Genomic DNA, 13646 nt, shown 5'->3' with positions numbered 1-13646 from the left:
GTATATATCCAAGTTAGATGAAGTTAAAAACCAAAGAGACGTAGGATGTCACTAAGATGACTGACATTCATGAATATTTTGGATATTTTTAGTCTACTTTGCCAAGTTTAAGAGAATTTTTAAGAGCAAATTATAGTTTACTCCACATTATTTACCTCAATTTTAATATACTCTTCCTCTTCGTTAGCAAATTACGAAATAACTAAATTATCCTTATTATTTTTAAATTAGATTATATTTATGCAAAAGCAATTAATTTGTTTTTATATTTCTATTATTATAATTTGGTGTGAAAATTGGACCAAACTTAAGAGGGTAAATTGTAATTTATCCGAAATACTACTATAACAGAGATATTTATTTGAAAGGGGAATCACTTCCATCGATCTCTTGAACTATTAAGATTGCACTAATATCTATCGTGACAAAATAAAAGTATATACAATTTTACTCCCTTATTACCAACGGTCTATATAATATATATATATATATATATAAACCTCTAGATTGCTGTTGGATACGACGCCATTATCTCCGGCGTGGTCATAAAATATGGTCGTCCAATCACAGATGATCAACCATCGGATGGATAGCCAACCTTCATCAACGGCTCAGAAGCACCCCAGAGGATAACGTCAAAAATTTTAATTTTAATTTTGTGATTATCTATAATTTCTTAATTTAAAACATAGAACGGAGAGACCTCTCCGAGAGAGATTAGGAATATTTATTTTATCTCTAAAGAATATTTATCTTATCTCTAAAGTATATTTTTCTTATCACTAAAGTATATTTATCTTATCTCTAAGAGATATTCATCTTATCTCTAAAAGATAATCCTAATAGGGTATGAAGTATTAATTTAGAGATTATTTTAGAGAGGTGGTTTGCAATTATTTTGAAATATCTTTCGAAGGCTATTAGAAATTAAGCTGAATTGTTTTATCTCAACTCATCTACATCAAAATGAAGAGTCTAAGGTTTGAAAATCTATTTCATGGGGTCTAGCGAGTAACTTGGTACATATTGAGTCATGAGAATCAGGAGGTGATCTATAAGTTTTTTGTTAATTGCTACATGTTTTAGTTATTGATTTCGATTCGAGTTTGGATTCGTAGTTTTTTACTTGATTTAAAGTTTTTTCCCACAAAATTTTTGTGTTTACAATTGTCTTTTATACGCTTTAGTTTCCACATAATATTATCAATAGCATGTGATACATTCTATCTCATAGTATTATAATATATCTAAGTATTCATTTAATTTTTTCAATAATTAAAATACTTATTAGATAGATTTTATCTTATTGTTTTAATCTTGTGATTACTAGTTTATACATGATCTTGAGTTGATATAAATATAATAAAAATTATTTTTGATTTTTTACTTCTATGATCCTTAGAGTATTATTTTAATTATTAAATTATGAGACATATAGAAATTGGTAATAATAAAACTAAATTTATGATTCTAACTAAAAATTAGAATATGTATTAATCATAAATAAATATAATTTTATTATTATTATTATTTAAGATTTCAGTTATAACTAATACATATTGATAATTTTACATGTATATAGTTAATTGATAAGATTGCTTCGTTTGGGTGTACGGAGGAGGAATCTTTTTGCAGATTAGCCCTCGAGGTAACAGCTCTGATATTATCTGTTACTGGACGAAGAGAGAGAGATTAATTTGGAGGAGAGCGAGGTGGGTTCTCTTCTTCTTCTTCTTCTTCTTCTTCTTCAATCTTGGCTTCTTTGCTTTTTCGTTGCAATCCCATTTGCTCTCCTTTTTGGTGGTTTTCCGTCGTATTCTTAGGAATTATTTTACTCGAAGAACTTACGGTAAGAGTATAAATTGGTGTATTGGGGATTGGTAATCTCTCTGGATTAAGAGCTACGCCTGCCTTAATTACTCTCTTCTCCCATCAGTTGTCGAAATTTCTTGCAAGCTATTCAGTTTTCCTCTTCTTCTTCTTCTTCTTCTTCTTGTGTTTTTATTTTCCATGAATAGTTGACCAAGGGAATAAGGGGCAGGATGGTAATCTTGCCGAGTTCATGCAGGAAGAACTCGGGAAGGATACTCTGCAAGACCCAGAGCTCTCTGCCGTTTTCTTGGTGTTGTTTCTTCCTCTCTCTCTCTCTATTGTTCCTCTGTTTATTCTCTCTTTTGCCCTTTGCCAGAAGCAAGTAGCTTTCTTTATATATATATATATATATATATTTGGCAGTATATGTCAACCTTTTCTTTGTATTGTTTATGAACTCCTACTAAGACTTTTGCTAGATGAAATTATCATTGAAAAGGCTTTGAGTTTCCTGGCACCAAGAATGCAACAGAGTTCCTGTTTCCCAACAGAAGTTCTTTTTATGAGAGCTTTCTTCAAATCTCACAAGCTCTTCTTCTATGTAATATTTCTTCGTTTTTTAATCCTAATGGCTTTTTATACTGGCACCTTTCTTTGTCTTAAAGCTGATGCACTACATGACGCCAAAATATACCCCCTTTTTAGCATCTATCTAATATCGTAGGTTAGATTTGTCAAACTATTGATGTCCTTTAAATTAAAAGTTTGAGATCCTGAGAGCTGGGACTCTCTCCTTTGTGTGTCAAATAGGAAAGGAAGAGCTGCAGCAATGGAAGCTGAGTACATGGGATGCATTTTTAGGATCAGAAGTTGTGCATCCGATCTGCTTTTAATGGAAGACGATGTGATCGACAACGACGAAGATTTGTGGGAGTTGATCGGAAGGGAGATCAGGCTCAAGACCAACTTCTTGTTTTGTGATCTCAATCGCGTGATCTCGCGATCCAAAGGCAACAAGCGCAAGAAGTCTCTCTCCGACCTTGGCAATAAGCTGTTCTACTTCATGGAGGAGGTATTATTATTATTATTTAACGTGATTGGGTATTTAGATGCTCAGCTGCTATTAGTCAGAAAATTAAAAAAAGTTTCAAGTCTATCATAGTGATATACTTTCTTAATTTGATTATCTCTATTAGGCAACATTCAAATTTTCCCTTGTTATTGTCCCAGAGTTCATCCTGGAGCAGCCTATGTAGACCTATTAGGAATTAATACACCAACTGCAGCCAATTTGACCAGGATATTTAGATGTGTCTTAGTCGAATTTGATATGATTATATATAAGGGGAGATTGTGACAATCCTAAATATTTAAATGCATGTGACATAGCAAACTGATGAATGTGCTTACCTAAACTTAGACAATTGATTGACGTACATTTGGCTTCTTCCGACTATAATGTTGGCTTGTGCTGAATGGCAGCTTGACGACGCGGTTAAGAGTCGAGACGTCTCCTTGACACAGGTCTGTTACAGTAATACAACTCATGCTCTGCAAGAAGTAATGGCTGCTCTACTTTCTCCTAATGAGTTGGAGTATTGGAAGATTAGTTGCATTGCACTGAGGAGAAGATCAGAAAAGGAAAGACAACAACAACAAGAAGAAGGAGAACGAGAAGGAGAAGAAGAACGGACGCCTTGCTAATTTGGTAGATTTACTCGAAGGAAAGAGAAGGCTCTGTTTGTACTCCATATGAATGAGTAACACATCACTTATGTTTAGTAGAGATGTGTAACTGCTAACCATTCGCAAGCTTTGTCCCTCTTTTATTTTTATTTTCATTTTTTTAATCTCAAAGGTCATTCATTTTTTTAAAACTCCCATCTTAATTCTTGAGAACTTGGGGGTTATTAATCACAAATAAACAATATATTATGTAAGTAATTTTCATCAGTTTAAGGTTTTTCGCAATGATTAGCCCTGCCGGAATACATAAATAAACCCTAGCATTACTCACTCAATCATGAATGTTGCAGTTCCTGCAGTTAAAATTATCGTTTAGATCTACCTATGCGTACACAAAATAGTAAAAAAATTAGGACATCAAACAAGGGGATATAATTAGTTCCTGCATACCCAAAAATTGATTTCATGTACACAAACCATACTATCCAAAATAAATCTTTTTTTTTAAATGAATGCACTTTAATAATAATTAATTAACTCCGAATTACCCTACAAAGCCTGCTAGTAATCAGCTTTGTGTCGATTTTGTAACTGCAGTTTAATAAGCTAATAGGGCTATACTCTTCAATTCTCTCAGCTCCATCAAAACTAGCATCGCATAATTCAGTACATGTAAAGCTCTTTTCCCATTATACAAAGCCTGAAAAATATTTAGTCACTACATCAATAGTGTTTGCATATTTCACAACTCAAATTCCTATTTTGAAAGGAGAGCATTATGATTAGGACCATTTTTATTTCCCAAGATCTTTGGTTGAGAGCACCTATCCCGATCCACCTCAGAAAATAAATTCTTAAAATTGGACGGGTGCAGAAAACATCAATATAAAGCATATATTAAAAGACATGCAAGTTGACTTCCTTCATCCAATAACGGGAGGTAGATCCATCTAACCCCGCATATTTGGTGCCAATAAAGCAAAGCAAGCTTGGGATATCTTGAAAACTGAATTCAAAGGAGACGAAAAGGTATTATCTATGAAGGATAGTGAAAGCACTCAAAAGTTCTTATCAAAAGTATCAGAATTATCAATCAAATCCGAAGCTATGGAGATACAATTGCAGGCAAAAAGATAGTGCAAAAGGTACTTCATAGTCTTCCCTCTAAATTTGATCATGTTGTTGATGTTATTAAGAATCAAAGATTAACATATCATCTATTCAGCTAACTGAACAAGCTTTTCAACGAGAAGTTTCCATATCTGAGCAAGGGAAAAGGGAAGGAAGATCTCAAACAAAGGGAAAATCAAAACATAACCAAAATGTTGGATCTACAGAATAAAATTTTGGTAACTCTAACTCTGTATGTTGTATATGCAAAAAGTCCAATTATGAAAAAAAAAAAAAAAGATTGCTACTTCATATGCAAAAAGTGCAACAATTTACCAGCATTAGGGGACACAAATGGCTCCTGTTTTATTTCTTGCTCCATAACTAAAAGAAAGGATGTAGATGATTTCATTAGAAAATTCAGAAACATTACTTGATATCCAGTAGAGGTATCATTCATGGATAAACATGCAAGGCTAAAAATAAATGCAACGCCGCTCCACTAAATCCACAAAATTAACAAAAGCATAATGGCAAAGTACTCAATAGTAGACAAACCGTAAAACTCCGATGGATACAATCCTGGTGAAGAGAGTACTCGAGCTGAAACACGCAACCTTCATTTTGTTTGGCAGCTGATACTCCTTGTCCGTCAAATCACTTGCCATTCTGAAACATGTTAAAATAAATGAAATATTGGTAAAATTTGGCATGCAATGTTCAATTGGAATTTCAGCTCTTCCACCGAAGAAACAAAAAACAAAAATAATTAACTAAAATAAAAACGATATGCAAAAGGTTTAGGTAAGTCGTACTCGTTACCAGAGCCAGCACATATATTAGAACAACATATTAATAGAATATTTTTTTCTCAAAACACATATTGATACAATAATAATTTTTTTAAAAAAAATCACTTACTAAATAATACTCAGTGTCTAACTCATACTTGCCTAACAAAATATATACAATTGCATATACCCAATTATAAGCAGGATAATCCAGCCAAAATTGTTTCAAAAAGTGCCCTACCATAATAACATAACCAATTGTATTCACAAAGATGAATAATGTGAATTGACTTTAGCTCATTAAACCTGACATTTACACACAGAAGTCAAAAGAAGAAAAAGGAAGAAAAAGAAAAGGAACCCATGAGAACAGACTTCAACTTCCAGCTTTCTCATTCATTAAATCGGAAACTTTTCTGTGGGAGTGAGTGAGCTAGTTTTGCATTTCATGTGGCGTTGAAAACGTCTTTTTCCATGTCTTCAAGGTCCCAATCAAACATACCTTCAAAATCATTGGCCTCTGCAGGACTTTGATCTCCACGAATCCCAATATTAGAGTTAATAGAACAATGTGCTTGATCTGCCCAACCACTGGCCTCCTCTTTTTTGTTATTATTATCCATCATTTCCTGATATGATAAAACAGATCATCAGAAAGCAGACTACATTCATTGAAATGTTAAAATATGGGAACACTAGCGTATGAGAGGAACCTCATTTTCACAAGTGTTATCCTGTGATGCTGTCTCCTGATTCTCGAATGCATCTCTTGGAGGGTCTTCCTCAGCTTGAACTTGAAGCAGTTGAATTACTTTCTCAAAATGTGAATGATCTGAGAAAATTGAACAAATGAAGTTCAATTTTTGACGAGCATCAATATCAATATACACAAAACCGCTTGCAAGGAAGGAAAAAAAATAACAAAATAAACCTGAAGTAAAAAAAAAACGTAAAACATAATAAGGAAGTTTTCAATGCTCTACAGCATGCTTAAGATCAATCACATTTGAGAAGTGTTGGCATACAAAGCAATAAATGGATGATCATTATCCAAAAAAATCTTCTATATAACTTCTCACCAAAAACCTTAAGCAGATAAAACAATAAGATGATAATGCCAATACCTTCCGGTGGAGCCCTTTGTTTCTTTGCAACATTAAAACTATATGCACATGCTACTTCTTTGGTTCTAATGTTCATAAAAAAAGCTTAAGACCTTTCCCACAAAGCTAAAGAAAACATTTTTCCATCAATCAACAGAGGCTTATATTAAGAAAAGTAATCGAGAGGCATAATAGGTAGAAAGGAAGAAAATGATTGCATTACATTGATTATTTTACAACATTAATCACCTCGACTCATATTACCTCCTCTTGTTTGGTTAAACCTATTGAGGGTCAACTTTTAACAAGGGAAAAGTGAAGAGGCAAGCTGAATGGAGGTTTGGTAACACAGTCCCTAGAGTGCCAGAACTTCCTTCTATGAGTTTTAAGGTTGCATACCATGTATACAAGAAAGAATAAAAGCAATCAATTTTGGCCCATTCTTTCCTCACTTAATATGTCATATTCTCATGTCACACTCCTCTGTATGCATAAACTCCTATAACTTTAATATGTCATATTCTCATGTCACACTCCTCTGTATGCATAAACTCCTATAACTTCAAAGAGATCCAGTAGTAAAATTACAAGACATAATATTATCTCAACTTGTATTGAACATATCCATCCTTTGATATAGGTTGAACAAGCTCAGGTAGACGGAATTATATGGGTACTTGCTGGAGAGGGTAAATTCACTCTTGAATGCAGCAGCAATAGAAATATCAAATATCCAATAGCAGAAGACTTGGCACTTTTGATATAAAACTTCTCTAGACATGTGAATTTCAATTTAGACAGCAAGCATAAAGAAAAAGCTCAATGCAAAGCAGCAAAGGCAGGTTGTCACCTTTTGAGCGGTGAAATAAAGCATCATGGACTTGCAAAGGATGCTTGCGATCCTCATTTTTATATTTCAGTTTCACTTGATGACGTGTACGGTTAGGGAATAGCTGTTGTATCATTGCAAAGTCTGTTCCAAATTGGCGAATAGCCTGAACCATATCCAATGATAGTATAGATAACATCCATACACAACTTCAAACAGTAACATAGATAGAATGGTCAGAACTCAAACGAAAAAAGTTTGAAAACCATATACAGGCGATGACGGTGGTGGTGGAAGTGGTAGTGGAAGCAGCACAGTGGTTGCAGCAACGGGCGACAACGGCAGCAAGGGCTGCAAGCAAGGGGCGACTATAGTGGGGTGTAGTGGCAGAGGTGGTTGTAGAGGGGCGGTTGCGACGTGGATTGCAGTGGCGGGTGGCTGCCGTAGGGGCTGCAGTGGTAGGCGGCGGCAGTGGTGAAGATGGTGGCATGTAGGTGAGACGATGGAAGTGGGAAGTGCAACGAAGTGGAAGGGCCGTGGAGATCGGTGGCGGCATCAACGAACGAAATGATGAAGATGGGATGATGGTGAAGGTTAAAGAGGAAGAAGAAGAAGAAGAAGAAGAAGAAGAAGAAGAAGATGGGATGGTTGGGTTTGGTTTTAGTGGGATTTGGGTTAATTGAGGTTTGGATTGATTAGGTGGAGTGAGGATTAGGTTTAGTTAGTTAATGGGTTTATATTTTGGGTTCGGTTGGAATTAAGTTAGGAAGTACTAGAAGATAAGTATTAATCCCTAAAATTATGGGAATTAATTCTCCAAAATTATGGAAACTAATTTTCCAAAATTATGAAAACTAATTGAGATTAAAAAAAAAATCTATCTTCCAGATCTAAATTTCCAAATTTTGAAATTAAAATTTAAAGATAAAAGAGGAAACAAATAAACTAAATTTCGGAATTTGATTTTTTTTATAGAGACGCTCTTTCTTTTTCTTTTTTTTTTCTCTTTCTCTTTCTTTTTTATCTACAACAAAAAAGGAAGATTTATTGAATAAAGCTTACTCTTGATGATCTTGTAACTTTGTGTGGAGATTTGGTGATGATAATGATTTCTTTTTTTCCTCGTTGAGAGTGATCTCCTTATGCACCTCGAATTCGAATCTTGATGTTGTTGGGCGACGGATCTCGTAGTGCTCCGGTGTTCGTGGGGCGATTGATCTGACGAAGAAAAGATGTGGCGCAGCATAGAATCTAGGCGGTGGAGCATCCATAAACCGAAAAACGAACTGCTCTGATACCAAAGATGATGCAGGATAACGTCTCGATTGCAATTTGTGAAGTAGAAAAAATAATCAAACCCGGAGAATCCACCAACCGAGGAGTCAAAATCCACTGACGTTGGAGTCCACCAACAAACACTCAATATGTGAGAACTCTCAAAGTATTCATTAATTAATAAAAGAGGATTACAAGTCTTTATATAGGCAAAACAAAGTAAAAAATAAAAAAATAAAAATAGAAGGTGGTTAGTCACAACCCTCGTTATGCCAAATGGCCACGGGTGCAGCCTTTTTATGCCTACGAGAATAAACGGGATGAATAATTGTGTCCCCACCAAATGTCTTTCACATATTTAGAAGCTAACATAACAAGCAAAACAAATAAAAGATAACTCTATAAACATTGCATTCTTGTCGAGCGTGTTCGAATGAGGTCAGGCGTATTTGAATGAGAAAAATACGTTCTTTGTATTTACGAACGTATGCAGGCATTCAACCGAAGACGGGCGTATTCAAATGGGCAAATTACATTCTCTGTATTTGCAAACGTAAACATGCATTCAAATGGGGTGTTCGAACGCGATAGTCAGAATTCTTAATCTTTGAAAAAACATAAGTGATTTAGCTCGAGACAGTTAAGTCCAACCCAAGTCGTATCACAGATCTAAATTTACAAATGTGTTTGTATAATCAACTTCTTGTTTTACAAGCCATAAACTCAAATATGTCATCATTATTGATTTCAACATCGGCGGCAATCAGTTATAGATCAACCGCCTCTCTTGTGAGCCCTAACCAACACCGATCACTTCAACCAAAATAGATACAATAAAGCCTCACCTTGCTCTCTTCCCTATAATAAAGCATAAAACCTACGATCAAAACAACCTTATACAAAACAAACAAGCAGTAAATCTACGGCAAACAAGAACCCTAAAATAGTAATTCGGCCGAAACTTTCGAAATAGCAGCCTCGTATCCTAAATTAATAAACATCAAGAAGATATCATATCTTCTAAGGAAGTAATTGATACGAAAAGAAACTGGTTGCAAACCTCCGAAGCCCAAAGTTTACCGAATCAACAGGTAATCTGTTTATCACACAATTCTCTCAAAAAAAACGAGAAAGAAGCGCACGAAACCCTACCGACATGGAATAGAAGAATCAAAATGACAATGTTGAGGGGAGAGAGAGAGAGAGAGAGAAGAAGAAGAAGAAGAAGAAGAAGAAATCGTAAAACATTTACCTGGAAAGAAGCACGAATCCGCTACGGCGAGGAGAGCGAGAGGAGATGGAGCGAGCGACGGAATGAAGAATAGTGGAGTCTTGGCCGACTTATATAGGATAATAGGAACCCAGGGCCAAAACCGAAGATCCGACCCGGTATACGGATATATATATATATTCCCCTTATATTTGGCGTAAAGTTATTCCGTATCCCTTAACCACCTTCTACTTATAATAAATATAAATTAATAACGTCATTAAAAGAATGTTTAAAATTATTAAATATCCTCATTATTTCTATTAGAGATTATAATATATTCAAGGAGAAAGGTTTTTGTTTAAAGAAGGGTATTTTAGTCCATAAAAATTAAGAAATTGTGGGAATATAGATTTTTAATTTTTTGTAAATAGTATTTAGGCTTTGGCGTCGTTAATTTTAATAGAAAATTTAATAATTCAATATTAGTTATAAGTAGAGGGTGGTTAAATGATACGAAATAATACTGAGGGACGTCTTATGCCAAACTATAGAGAGGTCAAAATAAAACAGAGAAGAGGAGACTAAGATCGCAACTACGTTAAAATGAGAGAGGAATGCTTCGAGAGTCTAAGGCAATAGCGAGTAATAAAAAGGTCACCATCACCGATAGAACCCAAAGGAAAAACGAGTTACAAACTAGTTTATTCATATTATAAACAAATTTATAGGGGTGATAAATAGATTTTCTGTGTTATAAATTAAAATAGGTTATTCAGGTGATAAGCATGTTATTTAGGTTACGATCAAATTATCTTGTCATAAACATATTGGTAGGTTAGATAATAAATAATTAAATAGTTAAATGACTGGGTTAATAAACACGAATACAATTTGATTATTACTCAGGTTAAGGTTAGGCAAACTAGCTACACCCAAGATACTAAAATCATCTTTATACGCTAAATCCCACAAAACCTGCAGACTCAAATTTACTGTTATTTAAGCTCAATAAACAAATTAGAGTAGCAAGATAAAAATACTTTATGAAAAACAAAAATATTATCTGGAGTGGTTGAAATATTCTTTTTTTTAATGTCATTCATTATGTTTTTATTAAGATAAACCATGTACTTTTAGTATTTTCTAGTAAATAGAGGGCTCTATTTGTGATGTTGCCAAAATATTATTTATAATTTTCTCCAATATTAAAGATCATAAGCTCTGGTATCTTGGGTTTAGGCTCTACTTCATAGCATTCAGGACTTCAATTAGGTAGAGAAACTTCAAGGCCCAAGAAGTCCAAATGTGAGCCGGGCCTATTCACAATTTATAGTTTTTCTTTTAGCATTCACATTTCATATTATTATCTTAGATAATTACACTTAAAATCATGAACTATTATTTATTTTTATATAGACCCTCTTATTTATTTTAGTAATAAATGTCATTTTTAACTACACACAAACCTTTGGAATGTTTCTTTCGTTCGGTATCCATTATATTTTTTTATTAAAAAATAATACGTGAGATCATTTTACCTTTTGTTTTAGAGACAAAAGAAAGAAAAGTTGAGGGTAAAATGATTGTTTCGTTTATTTCATTAATATTGTCAGGGGTGAGAATTTTTATAGTTTAGTAGATTAGTGCGAACTAAAAAAGGATGATGGGTTCATATGAAAATGATTAGTAGTTCATGAGGTATGTGTTATTATCCCTGTACATATATACTGGAAGATAATTTTCTATGCAATCTCAAATGGTTAGCATATATGAAACACAAACTCATATATACTTATCCTGAATCCATATAAAATGCTGCAAGTCCCTGTTGATCATTTTGTTGGGAGTTTACTTGGATCCTTCTTCTTTCTTCCTTGTAATCCATAAGCTAGTTGACAAGAGATTTATTTCACTAATGGTCCATTAATGAAGTTTTTTTAATGGTCAGCATAATCTAATCCTAGATGATTAGCATTCTCTCTCCTTCTTTTTCCAAGATAATGCTAGTAATCAAATGCCAGCAGACAGTTAGGTGAGGTGTAGTTTGCTAGTTCTCACATTTGCTGAAAACATACAAGATATATGTTGATGTAGACAAATCACCTAATGTGATTCCAAATCCTATAATTTAGCGTATATGGAGTTTTCATCAACTCCCTAATCCAATATTGTAATCTAATGAAAGAACAAAGATTGTTTTTGTTTAATATCTAGGATTAGCTTTAAAAGCTGTCTACCAATACTGACTAGTTCTTATGGATTAGATGGTCATCAGCAAGAAGATTGTAAACTTATTTCTGGAAAACCTCTTTCTGGAAATTAGTAGGAAGAAGCACTCCTTGTTTTAGACTGAAAAATTATAAGTAAACCTTTGCGAAAAAGACTTGCTTATATTGTACTCTAATTCTGACAATTATTTGGAGAGACTCAAATAAGAGGCTTTATTGAGAAGTTGCATTAATTTTCATTGCAGATGTTCTGAACTGAAAATTATAAGTAAACCTTCACCAAAAAGTTAATTCGGAGAGTCTCAAATAAGATAATTAATTCATTGAATGTTTGATAAAATTTCTCAAGAAGTTACATTATTTTTCATTGCAGATGTTCTGATAATTAAACAGTAACTCTCATAACCAAATACTACAAGTAGTATTCGTTGGTGCATGAACAGTAAGTGCTGTTGAGAAAGATTTCATTCTCACCAAAATACTTGCCTATCTCTGTTAGAGTCTACGATGATATGGCAAGATAAGGATAGATGTAGTAGAATCTAAGTAACAAAGAGCTCATTGGTTGGCCATATGAGAGGTCTTTAACTTGTCCTTATATCCAAAGCATATGATTCTAGAATAAGATGAGGTTTGAGAGGTAAATACATGCTTTTTCGTTTGACTAGTTTCTGATGGAAATCTTGGTGTGTCTGAAAGCTTACATCTAAAATCTCTGTGACACATGCATAATCTTGACTTGTATAACAAAGTATGCAAAAAAATTCATATACAAAGCTTGTTAACTAAGGTTAATTAAGGCGGTAAACACACATGTTTCAAATTTGAACATGGCTTTTTTGTTTCTAGATATTGTTTTTGGACAGTAAGAAACATGTACATAGACTCGTGAATATTATACTGAGCTTAGTCTTAGTTTACTCAAATATCCAAATTTTTTATAATAAAAGTTTCGCCGATGAGCTAAACCATACAAATTGTGTTGAGAGAAGAATGACATAAACAAAATGATGCACAAAGATAGCGACAATCTAGATATCAAGTTAATGGCAGTTTTATGCTCGTTTAATAATGTAAATCGGTAGGATGCTAGATCTCATGATGATGAAGAAATATGACTTCTTCTAATGGACAATTTTACTGAATGCTATCTTCCTCAATATAAAATTAAATCTTAGCATCTAAAGAACTCGCGAGTCTAGTTCTTAGGATCTCTACAAGATGATTGAGAATGATAGAGAACAATTTTAGTGCTAATAAAAAAAGGCAAGTTGAAGATTTTGAATAAAAGAGGCACCTAAATTAGAAGAAAGCTGACCAAGATTTGGATAATGAAGGAAAAAAGGTAACAAAAATATAGTCAGAAATTCACCTTTTTGGATGTGTCTCTGCTCTCTAGTCTAGGGTCTAGGCAATATCTGATCCATTTATCTACATACCTCCTTTATAGGTCAATGGATGCTCATTCAACAAGTCATTTGAACAGGGAATTCATCTTTTGATTTGCTTCACTTATTTTACTAAACATAATATGAGTAGATGCATTGAAATCTAATACGACAAAGCGATAATCTAATGGAGATTATAATTGCCAATGGC

At 33.7% G+C, this 13646-nt stretch overlaps 2 protein-coding genes across 16 annotated transcripts; one reads left to right on the top strand and one right to left on the bottom strand.

Annotated features, from left to right (window-relative positions):
- Window positions 1–1631: 1631 nt before the first annotated feature.
- Window positions 1632–3746, top strand: LOC140767434 (photosynthetic NDH subunit of lumenal location 3, chloroplastic-like). Of its 4 annotated transcripts, none has more exons than XM_073107338.1 (3): window positions 1632–1712; window positions 2623–2884; window positions 3295–3746. In XM_073107338.1, exons 2-3 carry the CDS (start codon window positions 2642–2644, stop codon window positions 3514–3516), a joined length of 465 nt encoding a protein of 154 aa, XP_072963439.1. In that variant the 5' UTR covers window positions 1632–1712; window positions 2623–2641; the 3' UTR covers window positions 3517–3746. The 4 variants fall into 4 exon arrangements, with proteins under 4 accessions (XP_072963439.1, XP_072963438.1, XP_072963437.1 ...); XM_073107337.1 differs by lacking the exon at window positions 1632–1712 and adding an exon at window positions 1730–2536; XM_073107339.1 differs by lacking the exon at window positions 1632–1712 and adding an exon at window positions 1769–1849.
- A 235-nt stretch (window positions 3747–3981) lies between these two features.
- Window positions 3982–9910, bottom strand: LOC140766995 (uncharacterized). 12 transcript variants are annotated; one of them, XR_012105532.1, is made up of 7 exons: window positions 9859–9910; window positions 8394–9754; window positions 6113–6231; window positions 5902–6028; window positions 5167–5277; window positions 4945–4992; window positions 3982–4198 (listed from the first exon to the last, which is right to left on the bottom strand). XR_012105532.1 is itself a non-coding variant. In XM_073106730.1 (5 exons), exons 2-5 carry the CDS (start codon window positions 8596–8598, stop codon window positions 5261–5263), a joined length of 468 nt encoding a protein of 155 aa, XP_072962831.1. In that variant the 5' UTR covers window positions 8599–9754; window positions 9859–9910; the 3' UTR covers window positions 4207–5260. The 12 variants fall into 12 exon arrangements, 6 of the variants coding, with proteins under 6 accessions (XP_072962831.1, XP_072962827.1, XP_072962828.1 ...); XR_012105531.1 differs by lacking the exon at window positions 3982–4198 and adding an exon at window positions 4207–4504; XR_012105529.1 differs by having other exon boundaries at window positions 3985–4198; window positions 4945–5277.
- Between the last annotated feature and the right edge of the window lie 3736 nt (window positions 9911–13646).

Source organism: Typha angustifolia, chromosome 9, assembly GCF_048772165.1.
Source record: "Typha angustifolia cultivar Huaian chromosome 9, ASM4877216v1, whole genome shotgun sequence".
Taxonomy (NCBI): Eukaryota; Viridiplantae; Streptophyta; class Magnoliopsida; order Poales; family Typhaceae; genus Typha; species Typha angustifolia.
Note: the sequence above shows the minus strand (reverse complement) of the source record. Positions and strands in the feature narration are given on the sequence as shown.

Bases quoted from the DNA above. Each gene is read 5' to 3' on its own strand.
- LOC140767434 (XM_073107338.1), top strand. From the start codon at position 2,642: ATGGAAGCTGAGTACATGGGATGCATTTTTAGGATCAGAAGTTGTGCA. The intron at 2,885-3,294 runs GTATTATTATTA...GCTGAATGGCAG, and splicing joins TGTTCTACTTCATGGAGGAG to CTTGACGACGCGGTTAAGAG.
- LOC140766995 (XM_073106726.1), bottom strand. From the start codon at position 8,598: ATGCTCCACCGCCTAGATTCTATGCTGCGCCACATCTTTTCTTCGTCA. The intron at 6,232-8,393 runs GTAAGCTTTATT...CAATTTTCTCAG, and splicing joins AAGTTACAAGATCATCAAGA to ATCATTCACATTTTGAGAAA. The intron at 6,029-6,112 runs GTTCCTCTCATA...TTATCATATCAG, and splicing joins ATAACACTTGTGAAAATGAG to GAAATGATGGATAATAATAA.